The following is a 15959-nucleotide window of genomic DNA, read 5'->3' as shown; positions in this document are numbered from 1 at the left end:
TTCCTGCCCACCAACTAGTATTAATGACATTTCTTCATCTTGTGCTTCATTTTCCTCATTTTAAAATAACCGGGTGACTTTTGCATCACGAGTCTACACACATGATGGAGAAATTAGGTAGCAGAAATAGATGGGCTTTTGGCAGAAAACACTTGATTGCAGGGGGAAATGTGGGAAAAGTTCTGGTGGAAGGCTGCAGCCGGTGGCTGTGGTGGGGCAGGATTGCAGGTGGTGCCCCACCATGGCATCACCTGGCACCACCTCATGCCGGGCAGCAGAAGGAAGGATAAGTGTGCCAGTGGTTTGTGTTTTTGGGTTTTTCTTCTCTGGGGAGAGGAAGGTGAGAACACAAGCACAAGTTTATAGTAAAGTGTGAACTAGGTAGATGAAAAGTGTTTTCTGAAGCTGAAGAAAGAAAATGAGCACAAGAATCATGATCTGATCACAGAATCCCAAAATGGTTTGGGTTGGAAGTGACCTTAAAGCTCATCTTGTTCCAGCCCCCTGCCATGGACACCTTCCACTAGACCAGGTTGCTCCAAGCCCCGTCCAACCTGGCCTTGGACACTTCCAGGGATGAGGCAGCCACAGCTTCTCTGAGAAACCTGTGCCAGGGCTTCACCACCCTCACAGGGAAGAATTTCCTCCTAATATCTAATCTAAACCTGTGAATTTGAAGCCATCACCCCTTGTCCTGTATCTCCAGGCCCTGGTAGATAGTCTCTCTCTCCCTTTCCTGTAGGCCCCTTCAGGTCCTGGAAGGCCGCAATTAGGTCACCCTGGAGCTTCTCTTCTCCAGGCTGAACAACCCCAATTCTCCCAGCCTTTCCCGATAGGAGAGGTGCTCCATCCCTCTAATCATCTTGGTGCCTCCTCTGCGCTCACTCCAACAGCTCCATGTCCTTCCTGTGCTGGGGCCCCCAGAGCTGGAGGCAGCTCTGCAGGTGGGGTCTCACCTGAGCAGGGCAAAGGGCCAGAATCCCCCCCTCCCCTGCTGCCCACACTGTGGGATGAGCCCAGGACATGGTTGGCTTCCTCATGAAGATAAGGGTAGTGATCACTCTTGAATCACATATATGTGAATAAATTTATATATTTAGTAGAGAATGTGTTCTTGGTGATAAGGCTTTAGGAAAGGCACAGATCTAACAAATGGAACAGCTTGAATGTTTCTGAGTTCTCATTCGGTGCTGCTTTGTTGTTGTTATTCACCAAAGATGTAAATAATTAATCTGGAGGTTTGGACAGGTTTGCTGGTTTGCTTCCACACAGTGCAGGAGAGCTCTCATTGCCCATGCGTGTTCTGAGCTGAAAGGACAATTACAGTAGATGGTACTTGCTCCCTTCCCTGTTTCCACACTGCTGATACTCCCCAGCTGGTGGGAGTCAGAGCAGTGATGGGTCATCTTTTACCATACCATGCTGCCGGGGCCTTTAAACATTTGGTTTCCAGCTGCAGAGTCTGAGGCCGGTCCCTTTGGCTTGTACTTGTGCTGGGTCCTGAGACAAATGCCTGTGTACACTCAGATATTTATTGTTAATTCAGGCAGAAGAGCAAGTCAGGAGTTTTCAGCTCAGTTTTTCTGAGTAACAAGTTGTTAATTATCATGGGGCTACCAGGTAAAATGGAAAGAATAATTTTTTTCCTGTGCATTTTTTTTCCTTTTTTCTCTTGAAGCTTGACATAAGATGTGTTAAAGCCTTTTTCCCCCCAAACAATATTTAACAGGAATGTTTCAAGACACGTAAAAGCTGCAGCTTTAGGGCTAATTGTAGAGAATGTTTTCTGTAGGAGTACTTTCTGTGTGCTCTGCTGCCAAGGCTTTAAACGTCTCTTTGAGGACTGACACTTGGAGACCACAGTTTAAGCTGATATTAGTGCCTGAAGTGAAAAGACAGTGATCTCCTCCCACTCCTTAATCGGCTGGATAAGATTCTTCCTTGTCAGTTTGCACATTAGATGAGCCTTCTAGTTCAAGGCAAGTGCACTGTGCTGGTCTCCTGCCTTCATTTTCAGCTCTTGCTTTAAGGGCAGAGCACAAAACTTGCCTTGGCTATTTTGTAAATTCCTTCTTTAAAAGCATACTTACTTTTCTTCCTTTGGATTCATATTTCTTTAGAATAAAGTATACCACCAATACTTTCTAGTAGAAAAGAAAAGCTAGAGAAAAGCAGAATTTTTGTGGCTTAAATGGGAAGGGTGAGACAGACTATGAAACTCGGTGCTTCCATATCCAGGGAAGAAATGAAGAAGGTTTCTGATGGTTAATCTGTGCCTGTCTTACAAAGCCAGTGTGAGGATGCACAGGAAAATTTGGAAAGGGACAATGTTGAAGGTGTTTTTAGTAGACTCTGAACTTCTACCACCATCTAACAATGCATCACTAGTTTGTTCTGTCCTGTTTTAAAGATATTTCTATGAAAAATGTTATTTTTGTGGGAAAACTCCTTTGATGAGGAAACCAGGAAAGCAGTCTGCCACTAATACTGTGGACAAAACACATGTTTGGGTTTTTTTGTCATACCCTAATACAGGAGAGTGCTGTTTAACACATTTCACTGCTTTGGTGTCTGTTGACTCTTAAGCTTTTGTGAGGGGCACACCTGCAATAGGAATTATTCTTTAAAAGTGTGTTTCCTCCTGTAACATACCATCTAAGGAGGACAGTATCATCACAGAATCCTCAAGCGGTTTGGGTTGGAAAGGATCTTTAAAAATCATCTAGTTTCAACCCCCCTGCCGTGGGCAGGGACACCTCCCACTAGGACACTGCCGAGAGATCAGTCACTTTGGAGAAGAGCTGTTGTAATGCCTGTTAGCATTCAGAATTCCAGGTTTTATAAAACACTGGAACAGTTATGATGATGCACTTGGCTTTATCCCTGTGCCCTTCTCCACCTCCTTCCATGGTGCCTGGTCTGAACAAAGGGCCTCATTGTTATCTTGTCTCTTGGCAATCAGGGTCCTGGGCACAAGACTCCTTGCGTGTTTTACTTTGGGCTCAGTGGGAATACCTTCTATGCCAAACCTGAAGCACTGGGGTTTCAAAAATAAAGACTTCCGTGGTTGTTGCCTGAAAGCATGGGTGGAAAAACAGCACTGAAAAGTTAAAGCCTAAAGGTTAAACGGCCGCATGGTAATTGCAACAACTAAACCTGTGTGTTTGGCTTCTGTATATGGACAAAAGGCACCCTGTGTGTGCCATGGAAAAGCTAGAGACTGGAATTGTGTGCAGCCTTGGGAACTGTGGGAGCATCTAGTTAATTTTCTTCTTCAGGGCTTTCTTAGAAGGTAAGTGAGGTATTGAATTTGTGTGGGAATGGTGGTTTTAAATGTGGGTCCTAATTATCCCCACTGCGCTTGTTGGAATGGGAATTAATGCTGCTGAGGTATTAAGCTGGGTTCTGCACTTGTCCTTCGTGAAGGGGAACCTGATCAGGAGGGCGGGGATTGAAAAATGTACGTTCGGCTTCCCCAGGGCTGGGATCTGGGTATCTCTGAGGTGGATTTCTCAGAGAGCAGTGGGTGGCAGGGATCATCTGAATACCTGGATGGCAGAGATCCTCTGAATACCCCAAAATACAGGAGGCTGACTACCCTGCTGCCTGCTGACCCACTGGAGTATTGGAGTCAGAGCAGTGTATGTTCCCTGCCCCCTAGAGCAGCGGGCTGGTGTTGGTGTTTACTCCGTGTCTCTGCTTGTCTCAGAAGATCAGCAGTGAGGCAGCTGAGGACTCTCAGACCAGAGCTGGGATATGTTTCCTGAAAATTCAGAGCTTGGTGTTCAACAGGGAAGTGGGGAGAATGAAGCTTCAGCTTCCTTCTGGATTTGTGTAGCCAGCTAGGTGGTTTTGAAGAAGAAGAGTTCTTTGAGTTTTTTAACCCAGAAAGGTTTCTGGCTTTAGCAAAGATTAAAGAAAAAACACATTTTCCATTTTCATGTGCGTTTACAAAGCTGATCAGTCAAGGGCAGTTCTCCACTTACTCAAAATTCAGATGCAGTAGAGTGACTGTAATGCTTTTGTGCATTACCAAAGTGCTCCAAGACTATCGAGCAGCAGAGTCAGCAGTGTATTTATTAAGGCCTGAAAACAATGTGAGGCTCCATGGAAGCGTTAAAAATTGAAAAAGCAACCTGCAGAGATCCTCTAGTGCTGGCAGTGTATTTGCAAGGAATTTTCCAGGAGCTTTAACACGCTGATTGTGCTGTACATAGGTGAAAGGTGTGTAGGGTTGTTCTACCTAAATCTACAGGACTTCAATGTGCACTTCTTTGTATTCATGTTTTGCTGTATTTTCTGTATGAATTACGTTTTTTCCCTCCAGAATGAGCTGTGGAATGTTGCACTGCTATGTATCCATTCATGCTTAGCTTTGTTCCTTGTTTCTTTCCTTTCCCTTTTCCCTCAGATCTATCAAGTCCAGAAGGTAGGGCTTGCTCGCTTTCATTCTTGTTTGCATGTGTTCCTGTGTTGTGAGTCGTGCTAGAATTTCAGAATCACAGAATCATTTAGGTTGGAAAAGACCTCCAAGATCGTTGAGTCCAACCTAGAAAATCCTCTAAAGAATGGGAGATGCACAGCAGGCTGTAAATTTCCATGCAATTCCTTCCCTCCCTTAATCTTGTATGGGTAATAAAGGGGAGTGGGGGGAAGATGACCCTTGGAAAATGTCTGGTCAGGCACTTAATATGATTTTTTTCTACAGCCTGTTTGGCCAGAGAATAATCAATAAGCAGAAGAGTGACTTGGCATAGCAGGGTCATAGGAGGGTATGGTGGCTCTGTGTGTCACCAAGAACCACACAGACATTTGTGTGCCAAAGGCCAAGAGTATCCCTGGAAGTATTTCAGGCTGGGCAAGCATTTAACAGGTGCCAGCAGGAAGAATGACTTTCAGATGACTTTGTTTGCAGAAAGTCACTGAAGGAAATCAGCGATGCTGTGTTTGAATTCATAATCTTTTGGTAAATAAACCATATGACCTTCCTTCCAATGGCACCTAAGTCTTACAAGTGCTTTTACATTATTTAATCTTCTCTCACCTCAATTTAAAGTTGTGATCTCTTCCTTCCTCCCAATTTCCTTTTCATGATGATGGCCAAGATGATGATGATGATAATAGTAGCTCTGAGGTCACTTGCTATGTAGCAACAGAGATTTTGGAGTTTGTGTTATGATGTTTGACTGTTCTACACTTCCAGCATATGAACTATGTGGTACCTAGAAACAGAAATAGCTCCAAAGAGGATTTACAGGGAGGGAGAAAGCACATATTTCTTCAAGCCTCCCTTATTGAATGTTTCCTTTTTGTTTCCTGAGATATTTTGATTGCTTGCTGAGTGATGAATGTGTCCTAAAACCACGGCCTTGTTTGGTTTTGTTCTGGCACTCCAGCTGCCCTAACTGCATGTTTCAAAGCTTGATCTAGCAGTGCATGTGCTTTTCGAAAGTGCTGTTCTCCTCTTCGAGGGCGTATGTATATGAAGAGAGCTGCTCAAATCATGTGCTCTGGTATTTAACCCTGACCCCATCGATTGAGCAACAAATCTATCTTACTCTTGGTTTTATTTCTGGAGTTGACTGCGTAGTGAGTGACTCAACGTCTGCCCATGGATCAACAGGCTCGTTATTAATCTCCTTTATGGGAACTAATTTAACCTTCTGGTGCAAATGCAGCCCCGTGGGAGCCCAGGAGGTTGTTTACTGTTGGTGTCCTGACATGGATGAGAAGATAAGTGGGTTATCCTCCCAACATCCCGTAGTGAGTTTGCAAGTCTGGTGGTTTTCGCTGTCACTTAGTGAGCAAATCGCATCTGGAATTCTCTCTCAATGGTATTAACGTCATTAATTATTTAATTGTAATATCACTTTTCAGGGTAGAAGGGAACTTGAGTCCAGCAAGGACCTCTGGCTGAAACCTAAGTGAATGGCTAAGCACCATTTCTTCCTTTAACCCATTCAAATCAGGCCCCTGGGGACAGAACAGAAGAGTCAGTGCAGAGAAAGAAACAGGAAGGGGTGAGGGGTCAAAATACTTGAGACTTCAAAAGCTGCCAGTTCAGTCCCATATGACATGTGCTGTTTAAAAGATAATAAATTAAAAATAGTCTCGAGGCAGTTGCATTCATTAAGATTTTTCTTTAGGGGATATTAAGCATGTAGCTGTGTAATTTGAAATGGAGGAGGAAAAGCCTGTAAGTGGAACTTAAATTGTGACACAGCAAGTCTTATGAGGGGTGTTTCCTTATCTGCCTTCTGCAATGCTGAATTCAAAAGCCACTGTCAGAAAATGAGAACAGAAGGCAGGAAGAAGGAGCAGCAGACCTTTCAGAAATTACTAGTGTGTTTATGGATCCTTTCTGTGTGTGAGAAAGGATTCTCCATTTTAATAGTCTTTTTTTAAATTGGTGTCTCTTAATGGCTGAAAAGCCTCTAATAAGGCTTTACCTGACCTGCTGTACTGCAAACCGTATAATCTGTAGGTTCTCATCATGTACACAGCCCTGACCAGCTGGAGCTCATTGAATTTTCAGGGGTCATTTTCAGGCTGTGATGTACATAAAAGTTAATTTTATAACGCTCTGTTGTATGGGTTTTGCTTTTACCTGGAAGTAACGAGTCTGAGCCCTTGTGAGAAGTGTGCAACGCTTGAAGAAACTATTCATGTTGTGCCCTCTGATTTCCTGTAGTTCAAGGGGGAAGCTTCGCTTGTGTGTAATTTGGCTAGGCATTGTGTAGGGAATGGGATATTCTTGAACACACAGGGAGATGCTTTGCAGGTAAAGCAGAGGGGAATACTTCCCTGTTCCCATAGGGAAGTGGTTAGAGAGGTTATTGAACTGTTGTCTCTTTTCCTTGTTCCAGAGAGATGTTGACATACTACTTAACTCTGCCATGCAGTGAATTAATTTTCTGTGTTCAAATTACTGGCCTAAAAACTTATTTTCTAACATTTTTCCTAATAACTGGGATTGTTCTGAGCTCCTGCCTTTTCCCAGTTTGACCTCAAAATAGGCAGCATTTAAAGGTAGGTCATTGAACAGTTCAGACTATCCAGGATGCATAATTGAGCACCTCACTACCTATTTTGCTCTCTCCAGAGCTGTTAAGAATAAAGGAAAATGAAGAATACTTTAACATGAAAATAATTTTGTTGTTTGAAGAGAAAGAACTCTGAACTGGAAGTAGACTGATAAAGTGTTGAACTGTAGTCCAGCTGCTGTTGGTTCTAGTTTATTAATAACTAGTGAATGAGGTTTTTAAGGGTGAAAGCAAAATTACGTTAATACCATCGAGCGAGTGGTAAAACCAGAGTGCAGTACAGAACACATTTCTGATTTTCTTTTATCATTTCCTAAGGTTTCGACCGTTGATACTCCTCCCTCCTCAAGCCAGTAGGAAAGCTCTAAAATACATATTATGCTTCCTTAAGCAGGATTTCCATTTGGCTGTTGCTGTGCTTTAGGCCAGTGGTTTTTCTTCACACAGGAACCTTATGGTCACCATTAAAAATGCAAACTTCCTGAGACCAGAGTTGACATGCTTGTTTGGGGAGGAAGAAAAGTCCCATTAAACCCGTGTATCGCTGCCTGGTGGAAATTCAAATTAATTGGGAACTTCCCGATGTTGTGCAAAGAAATTACAAGCTGAGAAGCGGTTCAGACAAGACAGTCTATTAAGAAAATTCATGGCATTTGGAACTGAAAGGCAGGGAGCTTTCCAACCTTGCCTGCATTGGTGGAGCTTGTCCTCTTCTATCCTTGTTGGCACTCCCACCGCTGTCAGATGGCTGAAGTGTAGGCAAAAAGCCTCGTGCTCTGAATGGAGCTCTGGGCAGCTCTGAATACAGCGAATCAGAGTGCACAGAGATGTGTTTGTATTCAACTTGTCTGCCCAGTTTGACAAATCTGTATGGGAAACATGATTTGACAGCATTTTTCATCCTGGAAGTGTCCTGCGTTCACCTCCCTTGTAATGACTCTTGACTTAAATGGGTCAGGAATTCAAGACTCATTACACTCCTTGCTCCTGTCCCCCAGCACTGGGATTCTGCACTGCTGAGAGAGAAGAAGCTGTCAAGTGTCCTGGCTGTACCCCCAAAATCCCTTTCCTTTTTCCAGGCAGCTTTTCCTGGGCATGTGCTGTGGAGGGTTCTGGTGCCACTCGGTGCAGCTCTTCTTGGCATGTCTGTGTGTGTGTGTGTGGCTCGGCCAAGACCTGGCAATGCATGTCTAAATGTTCTGTGTTTGCTTTTCTCATCTAAATTCTGTTTTTTTCCCTTTTCTGTCTGTAGAAATATTATGGTCTGGATACTAAGTGGGGAGACATCGAGCAATGGATGGTAGGACTTGATCAACGTAGCTCAACAACTTTTATGTGTTGAAGTTTTGTATAGTTCACAGAGTTTGAAATCCCACAAAGCAGGTATTTTCTTGTGTTGGAGATGTGAATTCCACTCGTACCACAAGCATTCCTGCAGACTTGCATTTCCACCTGAAAGGTGGCTTTTAATCAGCTTAAAACTGGCAAGGGCTGGGTTAGAGCCATCTTTTTTAACAGACCTCTGTCTCCACTCTATTGCTTGAGGGTTAGGTTAGAATAAAGGCCTTTTAAAGCCCCTTGAGATACAAGGAATATCCATACTCATTTTACTTCTTGTGGGTTTCATTACCATTTAAGTCTTCTTAAATCTGCCTTCACAGGTAAATTGTGAGCATGCTTTATCTGTGCTGCCTCGGTTACCTTGGCACTTAGTGGCCCAGGGGTATCCTTCGGAGGAATTATTACTGCTACGGTGGCAATGTTTGCTTTTTCTGATAATACAGTGTTCAGAATTTTACAATTTGCCAAAGCCAGTGAAGTTGATACCAGCTACGGACTTGGCCACTAGCAACATCTGAGTGTTTTAACACCTGTAATATAAGATAAAGAAGATAACCTCACAAACTCCTCAAAACTCTTGACCCTCGATAATAAATCAGTGTAAATACTTGTTTGCCCGGACCACCTATCCACCAAGGTGCTCCAGTCTCACAAATAAGCCATTGAGTCTCCTCAAATCCTTGCTGGATGAGCTTAGCTCCACCTCACTGGCAATTCCCTTGCTTGAAAGTCCGTTCAACCTGTGAGAACTGTTGACTATAATGGTGAAAGTTTTTCTTTTTCCTGTTTTCTATCGCTGTTTCTAAATTCCATGGTAAATCAATTTGTTAAAATCAGTATACTGAGACGTATTACACCTGACAGTATTTGCAGTGTCACAGGGGCTGTAAGCAGAGCACAGCTGCTTTCAGTCTGGAAGAAGGGGCCAGGCTGTGCCCCTCCAGGATACTCACTAGGGAGAGACCATGGCCCTGCCACGTTATTTCAAATGGAAGATTTTTGAGGTTTATTTTGAAGGACTGGGAAACATAATGACACAAGCCCTGTAAGTATTACCGGTGCCCACATGCGAAGAGATGCACTTGAAACATTTTTGAGATAGAAATTAGGCATCGCTGCTTGAAGTTTTCTGCACCAGTAATAACAGTGTCTAGCAGAGTAAAACGGAGGGGAAGAAAGTTGGGGTCACAAAGGAGGGAGAGAGGGATTTTCTAGTGTGACAGGGTGTCACCTTCCGTTTATTTGGTTTAACCTCGCTGACTCCCAAGCGTGGCTGAAGTTCACTGTGTGTTTCTGGAACGCTGTGTTGGTGTCTCTGTCCTCTCAACACTTCCCTCTGTTTTCTCTCTGCTGCCTTGGTAGGAAGACAGTGAGCGTTATTCCCGTAGAGCCCGAAGAAATGCCTCGGTTAGTATCTACTTTTGCTTCTTCTGTCTAGCTAGACATTTCAAATTAAGAAAAGACACAAGTATAAGGAACTTCCTTCTTAAAAAAAAAAACTCTAAACCAAAAAAAGCTCCCCCCACCCCAGGCAAGTGAAAACCCCAAAGCCACTTCCTGACTTCTCTGCTCTCTCCCCAGACACTTCAGGGAGTTTTTGCAAATGTGTGAGAAAAAAGGAGGGGGGAGGTGGGGAAATAACCTGCTTGGAGTGTTTAACATTCATTTATTCAGACCAAGGGCCAAGAGCTTAGAGCAGGGAACACCCAAGCAAGCTGTAGTGAAACACTTGACAGTGTTTCTTGGGCAGAGTATGATTTAATTTACTTTCTGCTTATAGTTTTAATGCAGTTCTTTTTAAAATACATTTATTTTGTACGTCTTTTCTTGCCTTCTGTCCCATCAAAGCCATCAGCATTTACCTCACTGCCTGTTACTTGTGTTCTTTTCATTGTTTATTTTTTTGTCTTTATACTTTTCTCTCGATAGGCTTCGGATGAAGATGAGCGCATGTCAGTGGGTAGCCGTGGAAGCCTGAGGGTTGGTAAATTGTACAATTTCTGTCTGTGTGTGTGTGTGTATGGATGTCACCGTCTCCCTGCACCCCAGACTGGTTGTAGTACTCTCATAGTATCGTCCTTCCAAGGCCTTGATGTGTTCTGTGTTGTTTTTTTTTTGAGTAACACATGGATCAATAATTCTTTCAGCCAGGGGAACTGTCAGATGTGTGTGCAGTGTGCAGGAGCAGGAATTCCTGTGCAGGAACCTTTGTGGTAAATGCTGTTTGCTGTTGCAGGAAGTACTTAGCCAAGACATTGGTATAGGCAGCTATTTCTTGTATGCACCTTGGAAGCTCCCCTGTTTCATTACTGATACTGAAAAGGAAGTGCTAGCTTACTGCAGGATCAGTGTTTATTAGCTCAGGAAACCAGAAGAAAATAATCAGTGGAAATAAGTCTTAAGCACTTTGGAGTTGCAGGTGAATACCTGTAGAATCATGGAATATCCTGAATTGGAAGGGACCCACAAGGATCATCCAAGTCCAGCTCCTGGCCCTGCCCAGGATACCCCAACAATCCTACCATGTGCCTCAGAGTGTTGTCTAAATGCTGCTTGAGCTCTGTCAGCCTTGGGCTGTGACCACTGCCTTGGGGAGCCTGTTCAGTGCCCCACCACCCTCTGGGGGAAGAACCTTTTCCTGATATCCAGCCTAAACCTCCCCTGAGACAGCTCCATGACATTCCCTAGGGTCCTGTCACTGGTTACTCTCCTTAAAAATGCTTTAGAGATACTTAAAATTCATTTGCAGGCTTAAGTTTTCTGGAGGGAGAAAAGTAAAGCACAGAGTACTCATCTCTAGGAAAAGTTCAAATGGTTTTTTTCCTCAAAATATCTAGAAAGTATTTTCCCAGATAACAGATGTGTATATAAGCCTTTAGTCTGGTCTAGTGTAGAGCTTAGAGGACTCATTTAAAAATAAATAAATAAATAAATAAATAAAAATTGCTACTGCAGAGCCGACTCAGTGATCCCAAATGTTGTTCACAATAGCTCAAGGTACACATAAAAATACTTAGTGTTGCCCTGTTCCCTTTTTATTGGAATTCTTATTGCTACTTTTGAAATGCTGTGAAAATCTTTGTTCTTCAAGATTGCAAACTTATTTGAGTGCTTTTCAAAGCTAGAAGATGCCTCAAAGCTCCAAAGATTCGATTAAGAAAAGCTTCTCTTCACAGCTGAACAGGAAAAGAAATGTTTATTTTACTTAGAGTTAAATGTCAACATGTTCATGAAAGTGTTTTTTTAGAGGGAAAAAAAATCTCTAGTTCAGTTGAAATATCAATTCTTTCTGTTTAGAAGGTGTTGACAACACAAATGGGTTGTTTAACCATTGCTATAAGTGTGTTCCTTAGTGTGGCACAATGCAAGGATGCTGTCTCTGTGCTTATAGCACATCTTCATCTGAAACACCTTTTTGTTCATGGAAATCCACCACTGATTGCTTTTGAGGTGTTTTTGTAACACAATCCTGTGTTTTTTAGATAAGTAAATGGCAGAAGCCTTGCATTCTGCCTCCCCACCATGGGTGGTTGGAGAAGCTTTTCCAACCATTTTTCCTAGAGCAGCCAGCCTCTGGGCTGCCCATGTGCCTTCAGGCTGTGATAACCAGTGCTGGTCTGGTGAACAGCAGTCTCCAACTGGTCCACTGGATGGTCCCTAAATTCTTCATACCTCTGCAAAGAATGTGTTTCTCTGACAGAAGGATCTGGTTGAAACTTTCCACTCTGGTATTTCTTGTGATGTTGCACAGACTCCCTCCTGTCCCAGCGTTCAGTGGGTGTTCTTAGGCACAGGAAAAGTTTTGACAGAGCTTCCTTCCATCCTGCAAGTGCCACTGGGATTATAGAAGCATGTAAATGTTTGCTAGTCTGAACCAAAACTTACCCTTCTACATCCTCCAGTTGTTTTATTCACAATTAATCAACAGAACATAGAATTATAGAACAGTTTGGGTTGGAGGGACCTTAAAGCTTGCCCTGTTCCACCCTCTGCCATGGGAAGGGACACCTTCCACTAGCCCAGGTTTCTCCAAGCCCCATCCAACCTGGCCTAGGACACTTCCAGGGATGGGGCAGCCACAGCTTCTCTGGGCAACCTGTGCCAGGGCCTCACCACCCTCACAGGGAAGAATTTCTTCCTAATCTAAACCTACTCTCTTCCAGTTTGAATCCATTCTCCCTTCTCCTGTCACTCCATGCTCTTATAAACAGTCTCTCTGATCACTTTCCTGGTGTGGGCTTACAGTAGATGTTTTTAATAGTTTGACCCCATCTCTGGCTAATCTGTGAAGGTTTGGCTCTTGCTGTGCCTGTCTTCAAAACAACAAAGTAAAGAAACCATGAACAATGAATGACCAACCTAAAAAATTACCTCTGATTACTAGAGTTCAGTTTGGTTTTGGAGCTATTTTAGCTTGAAGACAAAACCAAAAACTATTGCCTTGTGTCCACAAGGGTTTATAAAATGAGTGAGAATTCTGAATGAGGCTATTTTTTTTGATATTTGAGGGCTCTCCTTCCATCCTTGCAGGATGTCATTGTTTTGTAGGACTTGCATTTTTGTAAAATTGATCTTGCATTTTGTCACTCAGACTCCTTGCACTGCTGTGAGGGTCTGATGGTGGTAGGGGTTGCTTTTTGAACCCGTGCTACTCTTCTGTACAGGAAGTTTTCACTGAAATGAGCCAGTATTGGACATTGGTTTCTCCCTAAAACTTTACCACACTACTAATCTGTGCAGGTTTTACTCTGGGGTTTTCTCCTGGAATATTTTTTTAAGTGGATGTCTGGATTGCAGGCACCAGAGATCTGCTGAGGTAGCTTTTGGGGAGCTGGCCTGGATGCTTCTGGCAGAGCAGCCAGCACTACATCCTGCAAAACCACTGGAGATGTTGATCAGACCAGGCCAGCAAATTGAAGCTCCACAGCTGTGACTGTGCTGTAAACAGTGACCTGGGGTGCCAATAGAATGCTGGCTTGGCTATGTGTGTGTCTCCTCAGCTGACACCAAGGGGCTTCTGCAACAGCTTTTCTGTTGCTCTTCCTGAACCCATCAACGACATCTGTTTCAGGAGTTCTGCAAGCTCAATTCTTTATCATGCAGATTTTTCTAGGAAAGCTCAGTAACATCACCCTGTGTTTGTTGAGCCTCTCTTCAGTCTCTATTCTATTTCAGTTGTCCTAGTTCTCCCACTTCTCAACTGGCTGTCTCTATAATCCAAGACCATCAGCATGAAATACTGTTGTGGTAGTAATCACTTGTGATGTAATCTGTGCATTTTCCATGTTTTGTTTACTGCCACGTTCCTCCTTGTGCCTTTGTGCAAGAATTCCTGCATTATCAAAGTTCTTTAGTTGGGATTTACATCTCTGTGCCTATTTTTGTGTCTGTGTGTTTGGTTTGGGGAATTCTTTTGATTGCCATAACTTGCTTGAGTGTTTTCCTTTGTATTCTGATTTTCCTTTCCTCTCATGCCTTTACAGTCTCATTTGGAATATGCCAGCACCTACCCAGTGGTGAGAATAGTCTGCAAGCTTTGCAGTGTGTGTGTTTAAAAACTAATAATGAAGAAGAAAACTAACACAAGTTGTGATAACTGGTCTGAGATAAGGATCTGGAAGGATCCTGAGACAGTTTGTGGTGTGTGATGTGAAGATGCCACTTCCCTCTCCTACTGCTCTGACGCAGTTCAGACGAAGAGCGACAAGTGATTAGAGATCTGATCCAGGTCTAGCTCAGTAGTTACCATAGGACAGAGCAGAATGGCTTTTATTTCTCCTGACAGACTGTCTCTGTTACAACCTGTCCATCGTTTGGCCTGATGCATCTGGATTTATTTCAGCATAGATCTGGAAAGGATCTTATAATAGAATAGATCTAGCAAAGGTGATGGGACAAACATACTGCCTACCAAAGATGCAGCTTGTGTCAAGCTGTTACCTTCACTTTGGGGGACAAAATCAAATTAATAATAATACAAGGAGAACAAGTATTTGCTCCTGTGAACGCTGAGGTAAAGCTGACTCTTGGAAGAACAGAAAGGGACAGTGAGCATTGGGACTTTAAACTCAGTTTAAAATATTTCCTGATGCCTTGTGGCAGCGCTGTGTTGAAATAGAGGTGTTCAGTGTCTGCAGTTTTATAGATTCTCTACGTTTTTCACTCTCCTTCGTTCCCAGCACTATTTTCAATTAGGAATGCAATGTATCTATTTGTGCGTGACCTACATACAGAAATAGTTCAAACACATTTGGGTTTTGCATGGATGTATTGATGTAGTAAGTATGGACAGCTGGTAGCTCTTTTAATTGACTTAACCCAGCAAGCGTGAATGGTTTTAACTGTGGCTACTAAATTTAACAGCGCTATCATCACTTTTAACAATATTCTCTAATAACTGGGCATTTGACTCCGAGATTTGATTTTTTTTTTCCTGTGTGCTCACTGAGCTGTGTTGTGTAGAGCTGGAGGAGAGCTGGACTGATGTTTCTGCATGTGGACGTGCATGCCTGGCTGCGGATGGGTGTGCATAAAATCATTGATCTTCTCATCCTGCATTCTTAATCTCACTGCAGGCTGGATTAGAGAATGAGAGGACCAAAAAGAAGAACTACTCCAAAGCAGTATGTATCTTGACTAACTGCCTCAGAGAGGTTTTTTTACATACAAACCCACTGTGATAGACAAAGAGTATGTTCAAGTATGAGAGCTCACCAGCCCAGTGTCAAGGATACAGTGTGACTGTCAGGATTTGTGCACAAATAGTGACCATCATTTCACGTGCATAACGTGGAAAAATCCAAACCCTTATGTCAGTGTTGTGCATGGAGGACACCTGGCAAAACTCAAAACCTAACTTGAGCTACCTAAGTTGAACTTTAATATTACACAGCAATATTGAGAGAGTATAATAGAATCACAGAATGGTTTGGGTTGGAAGGGGCGTTAAAGATCATTTTGTTCCACTTCCCTGCCATGGGCAGGGACACCTTCCACTAGACTAAGTTGCTCCAAGCCCCATCCAACCTGCCATGAACAGTTCCAGGGATGGGGCAGTTTCTCTGGGCAACCCGTGCCAAGACCTCACCACCCTCACAGGGAGGAGTTTCTTCCATATATCTAGCCTAAATTTCCCCTTTTTCAGTCTGAACCCATTACTCCTTATCCTGTCACTACAGTTCCCGATGTATGGGTGCCTTACTAGCACCTGTACAAATAGAGCATTACTTAGAGCACCACAAAACTGGGTCTGGAGGGAGGATAAAGGATAATGTGCTTTCACACAGTGAGGATTTTATGGGGAGAAATTCTAGGGCAGGAAAGGGTACACAAGAGAGGGCAGAGTGGTGTACTGCTCTGAGGGGAAGGCTCCTCATTACAGGAAGAGGTTGCCAGGCTGGGTTGGGGTTTTTCAGTACACTGGAACTGAGCAGAGACTTCTGAGGAGCAGAAGTTGGATGTGGGATTGAGAAAGCCTGAAGGAGCATCATGAACTACAGTCTGAGGTAAAAAACGTTCAAGTAGAAATGGACATAATGGCAATAAGGTGGTTTTCTGCGTCTGTTAAAAACGGAG

At 43.3% G+C, this 15959-nt stretch overlaps 1 protein-coding gene across 11 annotated transcripts in view; it reads left to right on the top strand.

Annotated features, from left to right (window-relative positions):
• LRRFIP1 (LRR binding FLII interacting protein 1) overlaps nt 1–15959 on the top strand; it is a 111964-nt gene that overhangs the window by 50301 nt on the left and 45704 nt on the right. For 6 of the 11 annotated variants that reach the window (XM_032693940.1, XM_032693939.1, XM_032693932.1 and 3 more), the window contains exons 3-8: nt 4412–4429; nt 8296–8343; nt 9747–9791; nt 10314–10364; nt 13868–13900; nt 14960–15007. The exons of the other annotated variants lie outside the window; for them this stretch is intronic. In XM_032693940.1, the coding sequence (XP_032549831.1) occupies nt 4412–4429; nt 8296–8343; nt 9747–9791; nt 10314–10364; nt 13868–13900; nt 14960–15007 (243 nt within the window). The remainder of the gene's footprint in view (nt 1–4411; nt 4430–8295; nt 8344–9746; nt 9792–10313; nt 10365–13867; nt 13901–14959; nt 15008–15959) is intronic. 11 annotated transcript variants of the gene reach the window in all.

Source organism: Chiroxiphia lanceolata, chromosome 7 (assembly GCF_009829145.1).
Source record: "Chiroxiphia lanceolata isolate bChiLan1 chromosome 7, bChiLan1.pri, whole genome shotgun sequence".
NCBI classification, from domain to species: domain Eukaryota; kingdom Metazoa; phylum Chordata; class Aves; order Passeriformes; family Pipridae; genus Chiroxiphia; species Chiroxiphia lanceolata.
This window is presented reverse-complemented; position numbering and strand designations above follow the sequence as displayed.